Source organism: Dipteris shenzhenensis, chromosome 15 (assembly GCF_047967505.1).
Source record: "Dipteris shenzhenensis isolate YYH24624 ecotype China chromosome 15, Dip_SZ_1.0, whole genome shotgun sequence".
NCBI lineage: Eukaryota > Viridiplantae > Streptophyta > Polypodiopsida > Gleicheniales > Dipteridaceae > Dipteris > Dipteris shenzhenensis.
In genome coordinates, this window is record NC_141610.1 from 27,184,237 (window position 1) to 27,207,674 (window position 23,438).

General features: G+C 38.6%; 1 protein-coding gene across 1 annotated transcript; it reads left to right on the forward strand.

Annotated features, from left to right (window-relative positions):
- The first annotated feature begins 597 nt into the window (after positions 1–597).
- On the forward strand, positions 598–1,176 carry LOC147893618 (low temperature-induced protein lt101.2). Its single transcript, XM_087385885.1, has 2 exons — positions 598–834; positions 1,023–1,176. The coding sequence occupies exons 1-2, from the start codon at positions 754–756 to the stop codon at positions 1,104–1,106; spliced, it is 165 nt and encodes a 54-aa protein (XP_087242011.1). The 5' UTR covers positions 598–753; the 3' UTR covers positions 1,107–1,176.
- Positions 1,177–23,438: the final 22,262 nt, after the last annotated feature.

Genomic DNA, 23,438 nt, shown 5'->3' on the forward strand with positions numbered 1-23,438 from the left:
GTGAATTGCTAAATCCAAAAAAGAAAACTTGAAATTTTAGAGGAGGTGGTTATTTATTTTGTACATTTGAGACTAGTTTGGCTATATTTGAGTGAACAACATGTAAAATCTTGGAAAAAATTGGTGAATTTTGAAGTCAAAGGTTTTTGTATTGGTACCTAGCAATGTTTTGTGAGAGGGCATTCTATGTACTGGAGTGGACGATTTTGATCTGTGCTCGCACCCTTATTTGATTATCTCCAGTGGTTTCAGCCTTGAACATAGGAGGGAGCGCTAACATCGCGAATTTGAGTGGAAATAGGGAGCCGTCATATTCGCCCAATGCAAAACTACAAAATCCAAAGTGTGGCTCCTTGAAAAAGTAGCTAGAGTCGGAGCACGAACTTGGTAGAGCTCTTCTCACGTGCTGATTTTGCAAGCGTAGAGGATCGTGGGAAATTGGAATGTGGTGTGGAGTGTGAACACTCGATAAGCTTTGCAGAGACCGTTGTGGAGACAATTTTGAAAAACGAATTGAAAGCTAAAAGTAGAAAGAAACATAGCTGTTGCCAGCTGTCTTTGTGATTATTACAATGTTTAAAGCGCACTCACATTGTTCCCAACAATGCAATGTCATTTTCGCCTTTCCCTTCCCTTCCCTTCCCTTCCGCTCTTGTCCGCTTTTGTTGACAGCCCAATTCCCTTCTGCCGCCTTTCTTTCTTTCTTTCTTGTAGGCTCGCCATCTTTCTAGATCTGTTAATCGTCTCCTCAGGATGGGCTCTGCTACGTTTATTGAGGTGATCCTGGCGATTATTCTACCTCCAGTTGGAGTATTCTTGAGATACGGGTGCCGGGTATGTTGTTCCCCAATTCGTTCTCTTACTTATGCAGTCGGGAAGCTCAGTGTTTTTGCAACTTACGTTACATGATTTCTGTGTGCTGCGGTATGGTTCTGTATATGGTGCTCCAGGGTACATTACAAGAGAGAGAGAGAGAGAGAGAGAGAGGCTTGCATGTACTAATTTGTAAATCACATGCGCAGGTCGAGTTCTGGATCTGCTTGGTTCTTACCCTTCTTGGGTATCTTCCGGGAATTATCTATGCTATATATGTACTTGTGGGTTGAAGTTCTCTTGCCACTGTGAAACCGAAATTATGTTACAAAAAGACTGTTTACAAAAGTATGTAACAAAGTATGTAACTTTTACAAAAGTATGTAACAGGTATTGACTTGAAGAATTGACCAGTTTCTTTCATTTGGCCCATGTTCTTACTTTCTCTTGCCCAACCACATGCCCAACCACATGGTGTAGTTTAATAGATGTTTCATGGCTTGCCATTAGTTCACTTGGTTATTCTAACAACTACTTCATGGAAATTTGTAATAGGTAATCATCCAAGACTTGCAAAATCCATGAGATTTTGCTCCTCCCTCCCTCTATATATATATCTTCCAAGTCATGCATAAGTTTATCAAGCATATTATGGAGGTAAGAAAATCACAAGAGATCTCTCTTAGAATTTCTTAGAATAACTCTTACATTAAAAATAAGTCGAGGAGGAGATTACTCTATTAACTTCTTGAGTTTTGGAGCAGTGTAAAAACCTACTCTTAATATTTCATACAAGCATATGGGTGTTGCATACATTAGTGACTTGGATATCAATAGAGTGTGTCTCCAATATGAAGATAAGTTGAAGTAGATGTTGATGACATGTAGAGCATAAACACAATAACGTTTGAGACACGTGAAGTCCTCGAGGACTTTGTCAGTAGCTTAAGGCGTCAATAACATCCTAGCAAAGGCTTGCAGAGGTCGACTAGGATAAGTAAGCTCAGAGAATGGGCATGACAATATAGCTAAGAAAATACGAGCTTCAAAAGTCGTGCTGATGTAGGTGGAAGTCCATAATGAGGGCTCTATAGAGCAGATGTGAAGTTGGCGAGCTCAAAAGAGACCTTAGATGTCTCGAGTGGCCAACTTGTGGGAACCACTCCACAAAAGGCATTTGAGGCCTTGTAACGACCTTCATAGCAAGGGCAAGATAGTCTAGAGGCAATAGAAAGCGAAGGCGACACCCTCTTCAAAAACCATGCACCTTTGAATGGAGCTTTGAGCGACTCAACAAGGTATAAGGGTAGAAACTGATAGCTTGTGGAGAAAGAAGCACAAGATAAGTATATATTTGGTTGAGAAGACTTGATTGTTTATTAAATGAATTTGATCGTACGGCTTGTGTGATGATCGTAGGGCTGGTGTGACACATTTGCCTCATCATCCCTAGTAGGACAAGCAAAGCTTCATGACCAACACATCATCAAGACACCTAAAAAGATGAGGCCATCACCTTTGATTACATCAATAGCCAAACATTTTTGAAGTCATGTGCCATGTCATCCATGTGCTTTCTTGGGATAGTTCTCGAATAAGAAACTCCGTGTGGCACAATATTTGTCTATTGGGGGTACCATGAAAATACTACAGTGGCTTTAAGGTTAGACCCTTAAAGGTAAGGGTTACAATTTTGTTTCTTGTTTTATGATTTATATATTTTATTCGGCCAATATGAAAACATTTAAAGGCCTTTTGGGGCCATTTGATGTCCACATGAAGGGCATTATTAGCAAAAAAATTGAAAGCAAGGGTCATAAGCATTTGTAGTAAGAGGCAGCTCCCAAATAGGAAGAGGACAATTTAATACCCAAAGAGATATGTGAAGGTTATGCCAGAGGCTTCAATCATCCCATCAATCAACACTTGACATAGGTTAGTATAATTTAACAATAGGCGAAAAATTTGTCAAATTAGAAAACTTGGCAAAACATGCATAGTAATGTTGGGAATGACGGCGGAGGCAAAGGAAACATGAAAAGAAACAATCAATTCAAAAACAATGTTAATAATACAAACATCAGTAGGTAGGCATCCAAGGAGACCTATTGATTGTAATCCGTATGGTGCATTTAGACATTTGAGGCCGATCATTCACAACTATGGCATTGGCATAATTGCTACTATGTCTAGATCTTTGTCCTACTAAGCAATAGCTTGACCTAGTTTACATAGATAATCATGAGTAGCTAATTCACTAAGTTGCAACCATTGACATGACTAGTCAGAGCGAACGATTCTCTTAAATTGTGCGGAACATAGATCCAAAGAACATGTCTTCGTTGCAGCTAGACACCCAAGCATTGTGGAATCTGTAAGATCGGCGCCAACAAAAAAATCATGTATGCTAGTTAAGAATAATTGATGATGTTTTGCATGTGCTAGATCTCGCTTAGACCATGTGATGCCTAAAGAATATTCACTCTGACTACAGCTAGATACATTTTTCTCACTATCGACTTCATGTGGTAGCTACATTCATTACAAACATCAGTAGGTAGGCATCCAAGGAGACCTATTGATTGTAATCCGTATGGTGCATTTAGACATTTGAGGCCGATCATTCACAACTATGGCATTGGCATAATTGCTACTATGTCTAGATCTTTGTCCTACTAAGCAATAGCTTGACCTAGTTTACATAGATAATCATGAGTAGCTAATTCACTAAGTTGCAACCATTGACATGACTAGTCAGAGCGAACGATTCTCTTAAATTGTGCGGAACATAGATCCAAAGAACATGTCTTCGTTGCAGCTAGACACCCAAGCATTGTGGAATCTGTAAGATCGGCGCCAACAAAAAAATCATGTATGCTAGTTAAGAATAATTGATGATGTTTTGCATGTGCTAGATCTCGCTTAGACCATGTGATGCCTAAAGAATATTCACTCTGACTACAGCTAGATACATTTTTCTCACTATCGACTTCATGTGGTAGCTACATTCATTATTTATTTATTTTTTCCTTTTTGTTTACCATAGGGTCCCTCAATTGCACGTTTGCTAATAAATTGCACAAATTTGTTAATATCTCTTTCATGTGATGCTTCTAGATTATCGAGTTAATTATAGATAATGTTCATTTTTGCATTATTCGTATGTGGATAACTCTCTACTTTACCAATTTTCATTCCTTGTTGGTTTGCAAAAACTACGTTGAGATCATAGAATGCACTACTACTATTGTGTGGATAGCACTCACAAAAGTTTCTATGGATCCTTACTTCAGAAGCATGGTATGATCTTATTTGAAGTTTTGTCAATTTTCGTTGATTTTGGGATTGGATTTCATTGGATTTTATGCCGTATTCATTACTCTTTGGGAAATCTCTTAAAGAATATTATGTTTTGATTTCACACAAAATTGGCTTAACCAAATCTAAAATAGGCTAACCAATTTTGTGAGGCTCTAAGAACTCTCTCTCTCTCTTTCTCTCTCTCTCTCTCTCTCTCTCTCTCTCTCTCTCTCTCTCTCTCTCTCTCTGCGGTGTATAGGCCATCCTTCCCCACCAAGTTTTGTAAAACCCGCGTGGGTCTTGGTGGTTAAGGCTCTGGTTTCTGTCGTTGGGTGTTATGTGTTCGATCCTCAGGGATCGACGTCGGATGAGCCAAAATGGCTCCTTGGGATTGTTCCTACGACGTTAAAAGACTATCTATCTCTGCGGTGTATAGGCCATCCTTCCCCACCAAGTTTTGTAAAACCCGCGTGGGTCTTGGTGGTTAAGGCTCTGGTTTCTGTCATTGGGTGTTGTGTGTTCGATCCTCAGGGATCGACGTCGGATGAGCCAAAATGGCTCCTTGGGATTGTTCCTACGATGTTAAAAGACTATCTATCTCTGCGGTGTATAGGCCATCCTTCCCCACCAAGTTTTGTAAAACCCGCGTGGGTCTTGGTGGTTAAGGCTCTGGTTTCTGTCGTTGGGTGTTGTGTGTTCGATCCTCAGGGATCGACGTCAGATGAGCCAAAATGGCTCCTTGGGATTGTTCCTACGACGTTAAAAGACTATCTATCTCTGCGGTGTATAGACCATCCTTCCCCACCAAGTTTTGTAAAACCCGCGTGGGTCTTGGTGGTTAAGGCTCTGGTTTCTGTCGTTGGGTGTTGTGTGTTCGATCCTCAGGGATCGACGTCGGATGAGCCAAAATGGCTCCTTGGGATTGTTCCTACGACGTTAAAAGACTATCTATCTCTGCAGTGTATAGGCCATCCTTCCCCACCAAGTTTTGTAAAACCCGCGTGGGTCTTGGTGGTTAAGGCTCTGGTTTCTGTCGTTGGGTGTTGTGTGTTCGATCCTCAAAAGACTATCTATCTCTGCAGTGTATAGGCCATCCTTCCCCACCAAGTTTTGTAAAACCCGCGTGGGTCTTGGTGGTTAAAGCTCTGGTTTCTGTCGTTGGGTGTTGTGTGTTCGATCCTTAGGGATCGACGTCGGATGAGCCAAAATGGCTCCTTGGGATTGTTCCTACGACGTTAAAAGACTATCTATCTCTGCGGTGTATAGGCCATCCTTCCCCACCAAGTTTTGTAAAACCCACGTGGGTCTTGGTGGTTAAGGCTCTGGTTTCTGTCGTTGGGTGTTGTGTGTTCGATCCTCAGGGATCGACGTCGGATGAGCCAAAATGGCTCCTTGGGATTGTTCCTACGACGTTAAAAGACTATCTATCTATCTATCTATCTCTCTGTCTCTCTGTCTCTCTGTCTCTCTCTCTGTTTGTCTCTCTCTCTCTCTCTCTATCTATCTATATGTATGTATACATGTACATGTGTGTGTTTGTGTGTGTTTGCGTGCGTGTGTGTGTGTGTGTATGTGTACACACACACACACACGCAGACACACACAAACACACACATGTACGTGTATACATACATACATACACACACGCACACGCACATGTACGTGTATATGCTTATACTCTTTCTTTTCTTTTATCATTATATATTTTGTTCCCTCACATACTAAATGTTGAAAGACAATATCATAAGCATGAAATCGACAGTGAAAAAGAAAGATAGAATGAACAAGGTAAGGTAAGGGAATAGTATAAGTGAATATAGCAGGGGATTACAATGGGAAATTTTAGAGGGAAATGTTAAGGGGGTATTATAAAGGGAAAATATAAAAAGGAAAAATCAAAGAGAAAAATAAAAGAAGAAATAAGGAGAAATAGAAAAGAAGGAAAATATAAGGGTACATTTTAAAAATAGTAGAGAGGGGAGGGAAAAAGAAAGGAGGGAAAAAATAATATATAAAGAGGGAGGAGGGGGGGGGGGAAGGAGGGTAAAAATATAGAGCACAGGGAGGGAAGCAATATATAGAAGGAGGGAAGGAAAGAAAAAATATATATGTATAGAAAAGGGGGAGATTACAAGGTGAGATTTAAAGAAAAGTAAAAATGGGGGGAGAAGAAATAGAGACGAGGAAAATAACTAAAATAGTGAGGTGAAAGGAGAATGAAGACTAGGAGTACGAGAATTAGGATTTAGGTTGAAAATAATGAAATGGAAAATTGAGTGGAAAAAATGGAAAGCATAAGTCAATAAAGAAGGGAACGAAATATTTAGAAGGGGGAGGAAAAAATGCAAGAAACAATAAGGATTATTAAAGAAGGGGGGTGGAAGAAAAATGATGTGCAACATTAAATGTACCTGGCGATCCATGGCGGGCGAAAGGAAATTGAAGAAGAAGGTTGCTCAGACGGTGAGCACACGAGTGGGCAGAAGAGATTCATGGTGGCGTGGAAGTACTTGGGTGTGCGAAAATAAGGTGACATGGATTTTGGGGAAGAAGACAGAGCGGGAGAAGAGGGCAACGTTTTGCCAGTACATAGTGTCAGAGCAGTTGGGGGGGAGGCACGAAACCCGTAGATGGGTGGGGAGCAGTGTCAGAGTGGTGGGTAGGGTAGAGGTAAGAATCTACCAAAAAGTGCAAAGGTGTAATAGGAACTAACTGGAAGAGAGTGGCCAATGGAGCGGGTAGTAGTTGATTGACTTGAGGTAGAAGAGTTTGAGGTGGGTAGGAGAGAGAAGAGGTGATGATTAAATAGATGAGGGAAAGGATGGCAAAGAGTCAGGGAAGTCAGAATTGGAGAGGAAAAGGTGGGGCAACGTGAAACGCAAGGCTGAAAAACGTGGTTCAATGCAAAACACAAAATGGTTGGGCAGCGTGAAACATGGTGGGGGCCATGAAACACAGTTCAGTGCAAAACACAGAACTGTGGGGCAATGTGAAACACGGTTGGGGGTGCAACGGGCGAGGGGGGGGTGTAGTTGAGAGGGTTAGAAGAAAAATAGAAACAAAGGGAAACTTTGAGAAAATAAGAGGAAAAGCAAAATAGAAAAGAAGAAGTTTTGATTTCTAATAAGAAAAAAAGAAAATAGAAAAGAAGCGAAGGGGGGGTTGGGGGGGGGGGAAGTAGGGGAAATACCAAGGGAAAATTCAGGGGAACAAATGGAAAATTAGGGGACAATTCAAGGGAAAATAAAGGGGGAAAAGGAGAGAGCAAATAATGAAATCAAGGGGAAATGGTTCTTAATTAAAAAAATTTTTAAAACGAGAATAAGAAAGAGTAAGAAGAAATAGAAATTAGGGAAAATTAAGGAAAACAAGGAAACTTTTAAGAAAATTAAGGGAAAATGAAAAAAGACAAGGAAAGAATAAGGAAAATTAAAGATAAGAAAAAATTAAAGAAAACAAGGAATGATTAGGGAAAAGGGTAAAATAAAGGGGGATTAAGGAAAAAAGGTGATAGGAGAAATGATTTAAAAATTAGAAAATTTTGAAAAGTATTAGGGAAGATTTAATTATAAAAGAGGGAAATGATGGAGAGGAGAAAATGGGAGAAATATTAGAAAATTAGATTAAAAAAGGGGGAAGTAATAAGGAAAAAAAAGGAAAATTTAGGGATAATTAAGTAAAGTATGGGTGAATAGGGAAAAGTAGGGAAGTTTGGCAAGGAGAAAGAATAAAGGAAGGGGGGTGGAATAGGAGGAAAAAATGAGGAAGGGATAGAATGTGCGTGCATGCGCACGCGCGGGTGTGTGTGTGTGTACCCACCTTTGCTTTTCACCTTTTAAAAAAATTTGTGTACCCACCTTTGCCCTAGTAGGTGAGATAGTAGGTCATCACCTAGTGTGATGACCTACTGTCTACCCAAGGAAAGAAGTGTAAATAAATCTAGTTTTAGTTGGGGAAATGTATTGGAAGAGATGTAATCATGAATGATTGAATTTTTAGAGGTTGGAAGCCATTGTGTTTGCAAATATCAATAAGAAAGGATAAGTGGAGAAAGGCTTCAAAATTGTCCGAACAAGAATAGAGGATTGGAAGGATAAACATTAGGTAGACTTAGGAGGAGGAGAGGGGTCGGTTACTGTGACAACTGATGAGGGAAACATTGGGAAAATTAAGAAGTTTTTTCTTCCAAACAAAAGTGGTATAGAAATTGCCATGGAAGGGATGAGAAAGAGAGATGTGTGTGCTTATGAAAGTGGAAGAGAGGCCGATAAGATTTTGATTAGTGTCGACAAAGGAAGAGGGAAGACTACATTTAAGGGAGATAATGTGTAGTGGATAAAGTAAAGGGGTCATCTTCATGGAGTGGCCTACAAGGGTCAATAAATTTTTTAACGATAGGATTTGTGATGAAGAGGTTGTCGTCAACATATCTAAAGGTTAAAAGGAAGAGGGGAAGGAACTGGGAATGATCAAGTCATGCTAGTTTTTTTCAAACAAGGTAAGATAAAGGTGACACCAAAGAGGAGAACATGAGAAACCCATAGGGATACCTTTAGTGGGCCAACCTGAATGATACAAGGGTCAAGTAGGAGGTGGTTTTAACTAAGAAAGGTATCAAAGCAATAGAGTGTTTTAATCTTTTTAGATTTAGTGAGGTAGAGACATCCATTTTTTAGGAAGAATCCCTTGAAACCTAGTTTAGTAGCAAGCTTACAAAAGTAAGAGAGAGAGAGTCCATGAGACTGAAGGTGCCATGGTGAGGGAGGATGGCTTCATAACAATTAGCAATGACAGCTGAGTAAAGGGAGTGGATCTCTTGGGGAAGGTTAACAAGGAACTGTAAATTTGAATCGATGCACCATAGCATACTGGTGTTAACGTTAAGGAAATTTTTATAAGCGGCATGGATTTCATCTCCCTGAATGGAGATAATGGTTTTCAGTTCTTTGAGTCTTAAAGCAATGAGGTCAGTGAGAGAGGAGAAGATGTAGTTTTGTGCACGAAAACCATGTTTGTGTGTTTTCTAAGTACACATGAGATAAGGAAGGTTGCTAAAATAGTGAGGAAGCCTAAGGGGATCAAGAGAGTTTGAAATGGATTTTAGTGTGACAAATGGGGAGTCAATTTGGGGTAAAAGCTCGGGTGAGTTTATTTTAACTAGGGTGAGCTTTTGTACTAAATATTTGCAAAGAAAAATGGGAGTTTGGGATGATTTATCCAACCCAGTGATAAACTCATGGTTTGAAAGCCAATTTACTTCATCAAGAAGAGTTCTGTTTACTAGAATGGATTGTCAGGTTCTAAGATTAGGGAAATGAAAGAGAAATCTTTTCCCAAAGAGGTGGGAAAGATTTGATTCGTAAGTGGTGTGATCCAAGTTGAGAGTAAGACCAACCTCAATCACATTCCCAGTACCCCTTCAGATCCTCATGCCGCACTTCAATCACTTACTCTTGCTTTCCAAAATGTCTTTTGAAACCCTTGGACTGAATGAAAGCATCAAACTTTTGATACCATTCTCTAGGAGCTTGCTTAAGGCCATAGAGACTCTTTTTCATCTTGTAAACCAAATTCTCTTTGCCCAAACAAAATAAGAAAGAGTAAGAAGAAATAGAAATTATGGATAACAAGGAAAAATTTAAGAAAATTAAGAAAGAATTAAGGAAAATGAAGGAAAAATGAGAAAAGATATGGAAAGAATAAGGAAAATAAAAAATAATGAAAATTTAAAGAAAACAAGAAATAATTAGGGAAAAAGGTAAAATAAAGGGGGATTAAGGAAAAAAGGTAATAGGAGAAATGATTTAAAAATAAGAAAAAATAAGAAAAAAATGATAAAATTTAGGGAAATTTTTATTATGAAAGGGGGAAATGAGGGAGAAAATGGGAGAAATACTAGAAAATTAGTATAAAAAAAGGCAGGAAGTAATAAGGAAAAATCAAGGAAGACAGGATAATTAAGGGAAGGAGGAGTGAATAGGGAAAAGTAGGGAAATTTGGGGGGGAAAAATAATAAAGGAGGGGGGGGGATTGGAGGAAAAATGGCAGAAGCGATAAAAAGTGTGTGTGTGTGTTGTGTGTAGTAGACATTTACAACACCCCTTTCCATAGTGAAGAGTAGACAATTTTAGAGTAGAAAAGAGAAATGTTTAATAGATAAACTTTGCAATAAACATCCACAAAACATGAAGTAGCATCATTAAAGGATGAACGATTTTTTCAAAAGAGAAAAAGTGAGCAGTAGAGCTTTGATAAGTCATTGGCAACATCACTTTTATTGAAGAGGGGAGTCGACCTACCAGCCACCATCCAGTGAGAACCAGTTAAACCTTAGTTGGGAAGACAAGTGTCATAAACACCCCTCCCTTGTTATCGGAGTCACAATAAAAATAAACCCTTGACCCGGTAACTTATAAAGCTATTTAGTAAAAATATGAGTGCAAAGTTGTTAAGAGAATTATGGGGATAATGAAGTGGAGGTGTGAGGAAAGAGTAGGCATGGGTATTGCTAAAAAAGTTGAGGAATTTAAGCTTATAAAGGGAAAAAATAATAATTAAAGTATTATGAGTGAATAGATAGTAGGGAGAAGGAAGAAGTTAGGAGAGACCATTTAGAGAACATTAGGAATTATGGATAACACAAGTTTAGAAAAGGTTATGACTTATTTAAAAGTACTAAATTTTACTATTACTGTAAAAGTAATTAGAAGCATAAAAGTAAATAAGAGACTTATGTGAATGTTTTAAGAAACAAAGGAAAAGTAAGGGGTAAATCTAAATATGAGAAGAATAAGTAAAGAAGGGGGATAACATGGGAGGAAGAAGAAAAGGAATATTTTCGCATTTTTAAGAGGGGCATACAAAAAGTGAGGGGGAAATAAAAGGGATTTTAATTGCTAAGGGGGGAAGGGCAAAGTAACGGGGGAAAATTAAAAAAGTGAGGGGGGGGGGGTTGGGTATAAGGAATATTTAGAAAGGAGTTTTAAAGAAAAAGGGGGGGAATAAAAGGTTGAAAATAACGTGGAATTGAAAAAAGAGGGAAGGAGTTTTATTAAAACCGTATAAAAGGGAGAGAGTATGAGCAATTAAGGCATGGAGGGGACTTGTGAGTCCATTGAGTGCTTGTGGTGATAAAGAAATCCACTTGTAGGTCGTGCACGTGTAGATGGTCACCGTCAAGATGCCAACGATCGCGGGTGGGGACAGCAAGGAGTGGAGAGGCATTAGAGCACACGGGCAACAAGTGTGCGACTGCGATTATGGTCAATAAGGAGTCAAAGCCTAGAGAAGCAGAGAGGACAGAGCGCAAGTGCAGAGATCGAGCGTTGCGACGATACATGAAAGGCTGCAGAGAAGTAAAGATCCTAGGGGAGGCATAGACAGCAAAAAAGGTGTAGCAGATGTTGGGTGGGGGGTGACTCGCATAGAGGCTAGCTTAGGGAAGCAGGCGAGTGCATAGAGGGTACTAGGTAGTAAAGCATGGTGGTGTGGGTAGAGAAGTAAAAAGAGAGAGTCAAACCAGAGGCAGCGGGGAATTCAAAGGGGTACTTAGTGTGTGAGTAGAGGAGGAGCATTGCATAATGAGATGTAGGTGATGGGAGGGGCTTCATATATAGGGGAGGGTAGGGTAGTCAGGGGGTCAAGGGAGGTGAGGGGTCTAGGGGATGTATTACGAGGCGTTGAATTTGCATTTTGAGGATTTAGATAGGGCCGTATTTCGAGAGATTTGATAGGGCCGCTTAGTGAGGGAGAGTAAAAGGGGGATTGGCAAGGGTTGCGTACAAGGGAAACTAGGGGTCTTTAGTATTTAAGAGAGGATTTTAATTTAGGAAGAAAAAAGGGAGGGGGTTGGGATTTAATAGGGAATAATAGGGGGAAGAGGAATTAGGGGAAATTTAGGGGAAAATAGGGAAATAGGAAAATAGGGAAAAATAGAAAATTAGGGAAATTAGGAAAAAAGGAAAAAAAGGGAAATTAGAAAAATAGGAGAAATAGGGAAATTAGAAAACTACGAAATTAGGGAGATTAGGGAAATAGGAAAATAGGAAAAAATAGGAAAATAGGAAAAATAGGAAAATAGGGAAATTAGAAAAATAGAAAAAATAGGAAAATAGGGAAAATAGGAAAATAGGGAAATTTTAATAGGGGTAGTAAGTTAGGGGAAGTTTAGGGGAAAATAGGTAAACTCGAGAGTATAAATGAGAGAGAAAGGACTAAGAGTGTAAATGTAAGGGGGGAGTGGAATTTTAAAAAAAGGAGAAGGAAAAAAAAAAAGGAGGGGGACGGGGGGGGTAGAGGAAAAAATGTAAAGTAACTATAAAGGAGAAAATGAATAGGAAGTGTGTATGTGTGTGTACCCACCTTTGCCCTAGTTAAGACAGTAGGTCATCACCGAGTGTGATGACCTACTGTCTACCCAAAAAGGGAAAGAAGTGTATGTAAATTAAGTTTAAGATGTGGAAAGGAGTTTGAGGCAATGTAGTTGTGAATAATTTTGCTGATTCTATGGGGAAGAACATGAATAAAGGATAGGGAGAATGAAGGTTAGGCAAACTTTGTAAGATGAGGAAAAAGCTCGGTTGCTATGGCAGTAGATGAGGAAGATGGTGGGAAATTTGAGGAGATTTTTCTTCCAAACAAATGTAGAAGATAAATCTCTGAGAAAAGGAGGGGAAAGAGAGATGTAAGTGTTTAAAAAGGTATAGGAGAGTCCTATGAGATTTTGGTTGATGTTGATGAAGTAGGAGGTTAAGCTACATTTGAGGGAGATGATGTGAAGTGGGTAGATGGTAAGGCGGTCATCCTCATTGAGAGGTTTGGAGGGGGTCAAGGAAATTAGTGATGATGGGATAATTGATGAAGAGGATGTCATTGACATACCTAAATGTAAGGAGAAAGAGAGAGAGAAAGTGGGAAAGGCCAAGACATGCTAATTTCTTTATGAACTTGAATTTGAAGGAAGTGAGGTACAGGTGAGAATAAGAGAAGCCCATGGGGATGCCTTTAGATTAAGTCCAGCAAAGAGAGCCAGCTTGGATAACCCATGAATCAAGAAGAAGGTGGCTGTAGCTACGAAATGTATCAAAGCTGAAAAGAGTTTATACATTATCCCTTTTAGTGAGGTGGAAAATACCAAATTTGAGATAGAAGCCTTTGTAGCCTAATTTAGAAGTAAGTTCACAAAAATAGGTGAGGAATTCCATAAGGCTAAAAGGGCCAAAGTGGGGAATGGCTTCGTAAGCAATTTGCTATGTCAGCAAAATATAAGGAGTGAATCTTAAGGGGTAAATTAATGAGGAACTATAAGTTAGAATCAATGCCCCAGAGCATGTTTGTGGATGCGTTGAGAAAATTTTTGTAAGTGGAATGTCGCTTTTCTCCCTCTAGGGAGATGACATTTTTAAGCTCTTTGAGCCTTGAGGCCAAGAGATTAGTAAGTGAGGAGAAGATGCAGTTATGGGCATTGGTAAGCCAATGAAAGCTATGTTTGTGTGCCTTATAGGTACACATGAGATAGGGTAAAGAATTGAAAATAGAAGGAAGATTGAGGGACTCAAGGGTAGTAGCAAGGGATGAAAGAGTAGTAGAAGGGGGGTTGGATGAGGGTAGGAATTCAGGGGAGTTTAATCTTTGAAGGGTCAGGGTGTGTACTAAAAATTTGCAAATAATGATAGGAGTTTGAGAGGCCTTATATAGACCGGTGATGAAAACATGGCCAAGAAGCCAGTTAACTTCGTCAAGAAGAGTTTTATCTTCAAGAGGAGACTTTTGGATTTTAAGGAGGGGAAAGAAGGCACGAAGATCTTTCCAAAAAAGAAGGGAGAGGCTTTTTAAAAGAGGAGTAGGGTCCAAGTTTAGGGAGAGACAGACGTTGTGGAAGGTTTGGATGAGTGCTTAAAGAGCGAGATGTGGATCTGAGGGTGTGACGGGAATGTGATTAAGGCCATAATGAATGTGGGAGTGGACAAAGGGATGATGAAAGAAGCTAGGGTTAGAGGTAAAAATGTGAAGTTTTTATCAAAGGATTTGAGAAAGGGTTTAAATCTCTTGAGAGACGTGCATAGACAAGATGAGGTGAAGTTTTTTTGCTAAGAAGGTAAGTTTAGGCTTGTAGAGAAGGGATCTAAGGGGAGGCGTATATTTCCAACTAAAAGCAAAAGTGTCAAAGGTTTGACCAATGTCTAAAAGGGGATTGAAATGTAAAAGTAGAGTATTTCTGTAAAGGGATTTTGAAGGGATTTTAGTTAGAATTTTGTTAGCGTATAGAACATGAAAATATTTCAAATTTTTTTGAACAGGAGACAACTATAAATGTAGTAAACCACTATTGAGAAGAGTAGTAGTGCGTACCTCAGGTGAACCAGAAGGGGCAATCTGCAAAATTGAAGAGCCAAAGTAGATCGGTGTTTATCCCAATTGATGGAGTAGTGGAGATCATCATCATCAAGTGCTTTAACTTTGGGAACTGAAGCAGTTGAGGAGGTCGCAGTAGGGAGTTTTTAACCAGGGAAGCTTGTGAAAGATTAATCTCAGGAGCAAGAGGGGATGTCTTCTAAAGTTTGGGTGTATACTTGGGAGGGGAACTCTGTCTGGGTTTGAGAGAGAGGTTGGTTTTAGAAGAGGAGGGAAGGGAGAGAATGTTGAGAGCAAGAGAAGGTCCGGGAAGGTTTTGGAAGGAGGAGGGGAAGGTAAAGTTGACGGAGGGTGCAAAGGACTTAGCAATTTCAATAAGTATGACTCTGAAATGATAAAAGGTGATAAGGGAGAAAATGACTTCTTTTGGTAACTGAGAAGTCCAATTGAGAAAGGCAAAGAACTTAGCTTGAAGGGAGCTGAGAGGACTAAGTGATTTAGCATATACCATAAGACATGGTCAAGCCACAAAATGGAGGATTTATAGGAGAGATTGGTCTTCTTGATAAGGCAGGTACATTTAATGTAAGAATGAAACACATTCCAACAGTTTTTGACATAGTTTGAGAAGCCAGAATCCTATCGGTTGGAGCCTTTGGAGTGAAAAAAGATCTCCTTAGTGAGACCACACTTCGAGTGATCAACGGTTTTAAGAAAGAAGGGAATGTTGAGAAAGTAGTTGGAATTCAAATGCTGACAACCATGGTAGGCATCATTTTTGCGTTGTTCGACCTCTTTGGAAGAGAGATACAAAGGAAGGCAAGAGAGTGGATGGTGAAAGGGGCAAGGAAGCTGAGATTGTCGAGGCACCAGATTTTGTGGTCAAGCAAAGGGGCCTTCATTTCGATGTGTCTGGAGGGGAGTAGTGGTACACATGAGGTGAAGTTCTTCAGTTCCTTTCCTTCAAGGGGTTGAGGAGACTAGGAGAGGGTCTCAAAAGAAGCTTTGTCCTCAGGGGAGAGGAGGTCAAGGTTGATGAAGGACTGAAAGGTGTTGTTGGGAGGAGCAAGGCCAGGGGGGATGTGGAGTAGGAAGGCACCATTAAGGATGAGTATGTCGTTTGGCGAGGCCGAGGATGATGGAGTGATACTCATTAAGAGCAGTAGTATCACCGAGATCAATTGCCAAAAGATTATCAGCGACTCTTTGAAGTTGTGCCATTAGTTTCAGAGCGGGAGAATTTCAAAAGTTTTACCCAATCATTGAAGGAGAGGGTTTTGATGAGTAGAGGGGAGTTTTTTGCCAAAGCATTGAGATCATGAGTCCTAATAAAAGAAAAGAACTCAAGAACTTGGAAGCAGGAGATTATGGTACCCTTATGTATGGAAACAATGTGTTAAAAAGGGCTTTTAAATCCCTTATGTGAACCCATGTGGTATGCTTGCATATTTATAAGAGAAGCCCCCAAGATTTTCTTCTTCATCTCTACCAAGTCCACTATCTCTCATGTTTCCTCATCTCCAAATAGAGGTTGAGATTTTCTAGAATCATCGAGCACACGTGGATCAATGTCCAGAACGTTGTGTTGAACCTTTGTGTACTCATATGGGAGCTCAGAGATAGTTGCGACTCTCTGTTGATGATGTTTATTTGCAAAGGATCTAACTTCATTGTAACAACATCATTAAATCTTTTAACACACTAACCATGGTGTAACCAATAGAAATGAACATATACAAAATCTAATCTCCTTCATAAGACAATAAATCAATCAAGTCCATGATCACCAATTGGGGCTTCTCATAGGTGTGAAGTTGCCCTTGGATTCCATTTTGTATGTGATTTATTTTATGAAAAATGCACACATATCATAGGGAAGCAAGAGGATACATATCCAGATGTAGTTTTTGAAGAGCTTGAATTCAGAAACCCTTACAACAAGGAAGGTTTGGTATTTATTTCTAATCTATTAGAATGTAGAGTTGTAAATATCCAAAGGTTTACCCATAAATCTATCCACTCTATTAGAAAATTGATGAAGGATATTGTCTTAATCAATGCCAATAATTATGGGCTCTCGGAGAGGTCAATATATGAAAACCTGGTATAGCATCTACATTCATGGGGTATTTATAAAGCCTCCTAATTACATACTTTTGAGGTTTAGATATACCTCTTATGTACCTACCTCTTTTCATAATTAAAACACCCCTTATGCATGGAATTTTTAACTTTTAAAAGTAAAAAAACCCCTCCACAAAGTTTAAAACGCCTTTTTGTTAAACCCACATCTTATCTTACATAATTTCTAGTGGCATCTCTGAGTGCTGGGCTCTATTTCTACTGCCATGGGTTGGGTCCTTAACAAACATGATTTTGAATGAGATTTGAACACTAGTTTCGGTCCCTATCAAAGGTGATTTTGAACACTAGTTCAACCTCACCTATAAAATATAGTGCAATCTCACATAGCTTGCCCCAAGTATTGTTGATTTCTTTTGTTTTATTGAAGGTCATTCATTTCAAACACATGATCAATGGGTATGGGAAATTCATGTCTCCAAAAACCCTTGGATTTAAGATTGAAAATCCTAAGAAGGCATCCCTTCAACTCTTTAGGACAATTTTGCAACAACTATCATTTGTACCTTATCAAAAGTTCCTTCCATAAAGGAATCAAAACACAAAGTATGTAGCTCATTTTTTACAGAAAGAAGTCACTCCAAGTATATGGGTTCTTTGACTGTATGTATGGTGATTCTTTAACAAAAAAAATTGAACCTTATTAGTAATTACTGACATTGAGACATTTGGTATCATAAAACAATCATTGGCAAAAATTAATTACAATATGAATGAACTGTGCATTTCCTACTATTTAATGAATCATATCTAAGCAAATATCAAGTTAACTAGTATCCAAATATAAATTTGACTATAAATACAAGTGTGTTAGTTGAGTATTTATAGTTGTGTTATAATATGATCTATAGCAAAACAGACTCACGTTGAAGTGGCTAGACCTATCACGCATAGACTCAAGTTTAGTTAGATTACAAGATTAAAACTTGTATTCATAGAAATACCTTTCTATGTTATTTCATTACTAGAAAAGAACCCTTATATAGGGAAAAATACGACTTGATAATGCATGCTCACTATGTGGAATAAAGTCTCCTCGCCATGCGATAACATCCTCAAAGCTTGCACCATCCAAGAACTCTAGGTGTACACATAAAGAAGAGCAATACCTTGATCCCCAGGGTCACTATGTACAAAGCCCATATATGATGTGTGATTGCTCAAGGGGTACTTATATACCCCTTAGATCCCTAGATTATGTATATTTTCTATAACTCTAGAAGAAAATAAAATCGCTTCAGTTGATTGCAGGTGGTCTTACATTTTTCTTAGTGAACCTCACAGGACCTTGATATTCCCAACACCACCTTCAAGGTATTTTCTCATGCTTGTGTCATCGATACATCTACCCTCATGAGGGTTTTGCATACCTGTTCTTGGTCATGGGTACATCCATGTCTATAGGTTCATAGTCTAGTTATGGGTACCTCTTGGGTAGTCTGACAAAATGTGGGATACGTTGTAAAAATAAAAGAAAATAACATACCCTTGCATGCTCACAAAGGCCATAATAGGTTACAATACTTTTTTCAAACATTATTCGGGCAAGGCACCCAAATAAAGAGCGTTTATCCCCCTTCCCTATTGATTTTCCCATTGGATGATGGCTTTGCCCAAGACATGATGAATTTCTTGCATCCAATAGCATAGAAAAGTAAGCTAGAAACCCATGATTACTACTTGAGGCATTCCAAAGTCTACTAAACCATGACGCATAACACATTAATGTTCCAAGCATTTGAGAGGAAGTACTTCAAATTTTTGCTTCCTCTGTGGAGGGGTCTTGAAACTTGAAATTTTATTTTCTTAAAATTCAGATCCCACCTTGAGACCTAGCAGAGCGGATCTCTAACCCATCATGGACGGGTCATGCTACTCGTGGAAGCAATAGCAAAGTGGAAGAAGATGGCAATACAATAGTGACCACTGCTGAGTGACAAAAAAGGCAAATGACCGGAATGAAGTGAAGATGATGATTTACAACTAGAGTTAGACGTCTTGTCATATTAGTGGCTACATGATCTAGCAAAGCAATCCCCTCAATTGCATGATTAGCATGAATTAATGCCCATTATCTTTATTATAGCCAAATTGCCACTTGTTTGATTGCAATTTTCCATCCACATCCACCGTAATTAAACCACTTGTTGGTGCACAAGGCTAAACCAAGTGACATTTATCTAAGTGACTTGCCTCTGAGTGTCCCTTATTTGAGTGACCTACTACTTGGTAGGGCTTCACTTTGCTTTTAGTATAGTTGGGGAAGTGCTCTTCCTTCAAGTTGCAATGTCCCATTCGGAAATACCTCAGTCAGCTTGTAGGGTCCAGCCCATGCAATTTTGAAAATTTTTTTGATGGGATCCAGTTTGGCAAAATACAACAATATTACCATTCCTTTCTCTGAATGCTTAGTCACAATGTGCATGTCCTGCCACACTTTTCTTTTCCTCTGAATCACTTGGCTACTTAGTGATGCAGCTCATCTAGGTGACCTAGCTGATGCAATCGTCCCTTGATTGCCTCGTTCTCACCCAAGTGATGCTCAGCCACCACTCGAAGACTAGGAACAAAAAATTCCAAAGGCACCATAGCTTGCAAACAAAATGCCATAGTTAAATTGGTGGTGACCTTGTAGGCAATTCTAATGCAGCATGCAACTTGGTATCCCAATCACTCTTATGAGATTGAACAGTCTTGGTCATAATCAACTTCAAAGTTTTGTTTGTGGACTCAACCTCCCCATTACTTTAGGCATCATAAGTCGTAGAGACCGTGTGCATAATGTTGAATTCATCCTTCATTGATTACATGACATCATTCAAGAAGTGTGACCATTGATTACTAACAATTTGAATAGGGCACCCATAATGATAGATAATGTTTTCAAATAGAAATCTTGCAATACTCTGAGCTGAGTTGTCTCGGAGTGCCTTAGCTTCTGCCCACTTGGTAGCATAGTGAGTGGCAACAATAAAATATTTATTCAGAGTATGCTTGGTAGGTTTGAAAAGACCAATGAAATCCAACTCCCACCAGTGAAAGGATTCCCATGGCTGAGTAGGTTGCAACGGCATAGACTACTTAGACAATAACCTAACCATGTGCTAGCATATGTAACACTGTTGACACTTCTTATGTGTGTCTGAAAACAAAGTACTCCACCATAGTCCTACCTACAAAACCTTTTGAGCTATCAACTCATTCTAGAAGTGTCCACCTGATGGATCCAATTGAGTTTCATGCAATACCACGACTCATTTATGGGGCAATACCCAGTGGCACACATTGTATGTAAAGATGTCCACCAATCAATGTGAACTTCCAAGCCTACAAGGCTATTTTCCTATGTATATCCCTCGGCATACCATTTGGAAATGTACCTTTGGACAAGTATTCCATCAAGTTTGCATACTGACTCTCCTAGTGATCCACTACTGATATATCAATATCTGGTAACTCAGTGATAACTCCCTTAGCCTCTTCACGTACAGGTGACCTAGATAAGCAATTAGCTCCCACATGCATCTTACCAGGCTTGTGAATGATTTTTAAAATTGAACTCTTAAAGACGCAGCATCCAACATACCAAGAATCCTTGAATGATTGTCTTGTTGATCAAATAAATCACAGTCTAATGATCCACACAGAAAATGAAGGCATTGCTGAGCAAGTAATGCCATAATTTTTGAACACTAAAAATCATTCCAAGTGCTTTATGCTCGGTAGTGCTATTATTGCATTCTATGATTAACAAATGACTGGCATAATACTAGATAATCCAACCTACGATTGAGTTGTGCCAAAATAAATCCCAATGCATAACTTGAAGCATCCACATGCACATGGAAAATCACATCCAACACGGCTGCCTTAAAATTGGTGTGGCTACAGTTGGGTTCTTCAAGTCATGAAATACAACAAATAATTCAAAAGAGCAGTCAAATTTGTTTTTCAATTCATACAGTGGAGCTACAATTTTAGCAAAATCCTTAACAGAGCATCTGTATAAACTAATAAATCCCACAAAAGAACACAACTGAGTCAAACTGTCAAGTTCTGGAATTTATTGAATGGCATAAACCTTACATGCGAATACCATCCTTAGAAATTACATGTTCGAGAAAAACACCAACTTGGACAAAAACATGCTCTTGGCTGGATTCAATGAAATGCCTACCTATTTGCATCTTTGAAACACCTTCTTTAAAAAAACAAGTGATCACTCTCTATTGAGTAGACACAAAAATCATCTAAATAGATGGCAATAACTCCAACCACATAATTATAGAAAGTCTCCACCATGAATTTTTGAAATGTTAACAATAGAGCATTCCTCAATCAAAGGGCATCACTCAGGTTGCCTAAGCATCCTATTTTGTGATGAATGCAATCATTGTTTGATCTTCAAGAGCTATAATGATCTAATTATAACCATTATATCCATCCATAAATGAGTACATCTGATGACCTGCAACTTCATCCAAGATTCCATCTATGAATGGTACCAAAAATGGATCAAGAACTATTTGGGCATTTAACTTCTGGTAATCAACACATACCTAAAGTTTACCATTCTTCTTAGGTATGACCACAATTCGAAAATACCAATCTTCATTATTGATGGCATACATTAATACGGCTTGAAGGAGCTAATCTAACTCAGCCTTCACCTTTTTGACATAATTTGGAATTATTAGGCACCTCTATTGTTGAATAGGCTTGGCATCTAGAAATAAAGGAATCCAATGTTGGCATAGCTTGGAGCTCCCTATAAGTCGGTGTAATTCCAATTAAACACATCCTTATATCGAGTGACACACATTACAAACTGGCTCCTTAGGATCCTGTAAGTTCCACTTCTATCTCCTTAACCATTAAGCTTAGCTTAAGTTATTTTACTAGATCCACCTACCTCTGTCGATCCCACTACTTTACTGACCTCCGTCGCTTATATCAATCCAGTTGAAACTCTAGTGATCATTCAAGGGATCCACCTTATGTAATCCATGTATACAATGTGCGTTCAAAAGGTATTTAAAAAACCCATCTGTAACCACTTTTTACCTATTTTAAATACCCCTACTATGATTGTTTTGATCAATAATTATATCCCTTTGATAAACAACACACATTTCATTAATTTTGGACTCTTCAATGTCCAAATTCATTTTTGTAAATAATTTTGAAAATTGCTCTTTCCAAACCATTATTATGCATTTTTTCAATGAAATGAGGTTGTAAATTTGACACAATTTTCCATGAAATGAGGGCTAAAAATCAAGACATTTTTTCAAGGTTTTTGAAGTACAAAATAAAAGAAATTATCAAAGTCAACATAACTTCTTACATGTGAAATGAAGGTGTAAAATTTAGACAATTCTCAAGACATTTTTTTCAAGGTTTTGAAAGTAAAAAATTAAAGAAATTGTCAAATTTAACTTAACATCTTACATGGGAGGAAAGGACAATTGTGATTTTATTTCAATCCTCCTTAAAAATCATGAGCAAGTTCTCCTCATGTATATAGATTTTCTACATATTACAATAATAAAGCCATGCAAAGATACTAAGTCTTTAGAATATAGCCATCTACATGCTTGACAAGAGACTTTCATGCTTCATGTGGTGGTTGTGGTGCTTCATCCTGAGGATGTGATTCTGTTGATGCCTCATGTGGAGACCATGATTTGGATTGGTCTTTCTTGTTGAGATTGTGATTATGTTGGTGTGTAATCAATATTCTCTACTTCAAGTGTAGATGCTGATAGAATCTGTTGTGCTTACGTTGGAGGTATTGTAACCATCTCCTTTGCTTTAGGAGTAGGTATATACTCAGTTTCTTGTGGAGACTATGATTTAGTTACTGCTTCTTATTGAGACTATGATTCTCTTGGTGTACAATCAATTGTCTCTCCTTCAAGTGCAAGTCCCAACAAAATTGCCTCTGCTCGCATTGTAGGTACAATAACCATCTCGTCTGCTTTGATAGTAGGTATAAAATCAATCTCCTTTGCTTGAATTCTAGGTATAGTCATAATATCATCCTCCTAATTTTCAAATACATTGAGAATATCGTCCCCTCAAACTAATGGGTGCTCCCTAGCGGTAGCAATTAGGTCTTGAACACTCACTATCATAAATCTATCTATGTATATGTTGACAATGGTGGGTATGAGTTCAGACCACAAAAGGTGGTTCAGGAGCAACATGGATTATAGCACACTCTCCACCCACAACTGTGGCCATCTTTTTGGTGTACTACTAGGCATTGCAAGAAATCCATTGTATCAACTAAGTTACCTCTCTACTCCATGACTACTTCAATGGCACATATCAACTTTTTTGTAGACTTTCCGATCATGATAATATATACGATAGCATAACCTGGATATTGTACAATATACCTAGCAAGGGAAATGCATAGGATACTTAACATTCATTGTATACTTACTGTGTCACCTTGCCATGATAGCTTGCCATTGAATTAAGAAAGGAACATTCATTGGATTCCAAGTCCACACATAATAGACTCCAATGTGATCTGCACCATCAATGAAGAATAATTAGTATTTGGTAGCACTGTCAACACATCATAAAAAATCAGTATGGGATGTTACTTACTTCTGGCAATATGCCATAAAGACAACTTGCACTTTGCAAAAATTTACCAAGGGCAACCAATTACAAACATCCCTTTCGGGCTTTTCGTTATCAATAAGTACTACCAAAAGGAAAGAATCAAGCATACACACTCAGTTTTGTACAGATATAGTTAATTGTGTTATGACAACAATGCAGAAAAAAACAAATGAACATTAGCTTCTTAGATT

Coding starts and splice junctions, on each gene's coding strand:
- LOC147893618 (XM_087385885.1), top strand. CDS start 754: ATGGGCTCTGCTACGTTTATTGAGGTGATCCTGGCGATTATTCTACCT. Junction 835..1,022: donor TCTTGAGATACGGGTGCCGG/GTATGTTGTTCC, acceptor TCACATGCGCAG/GTCGAGTTCTGGATCTGCTT.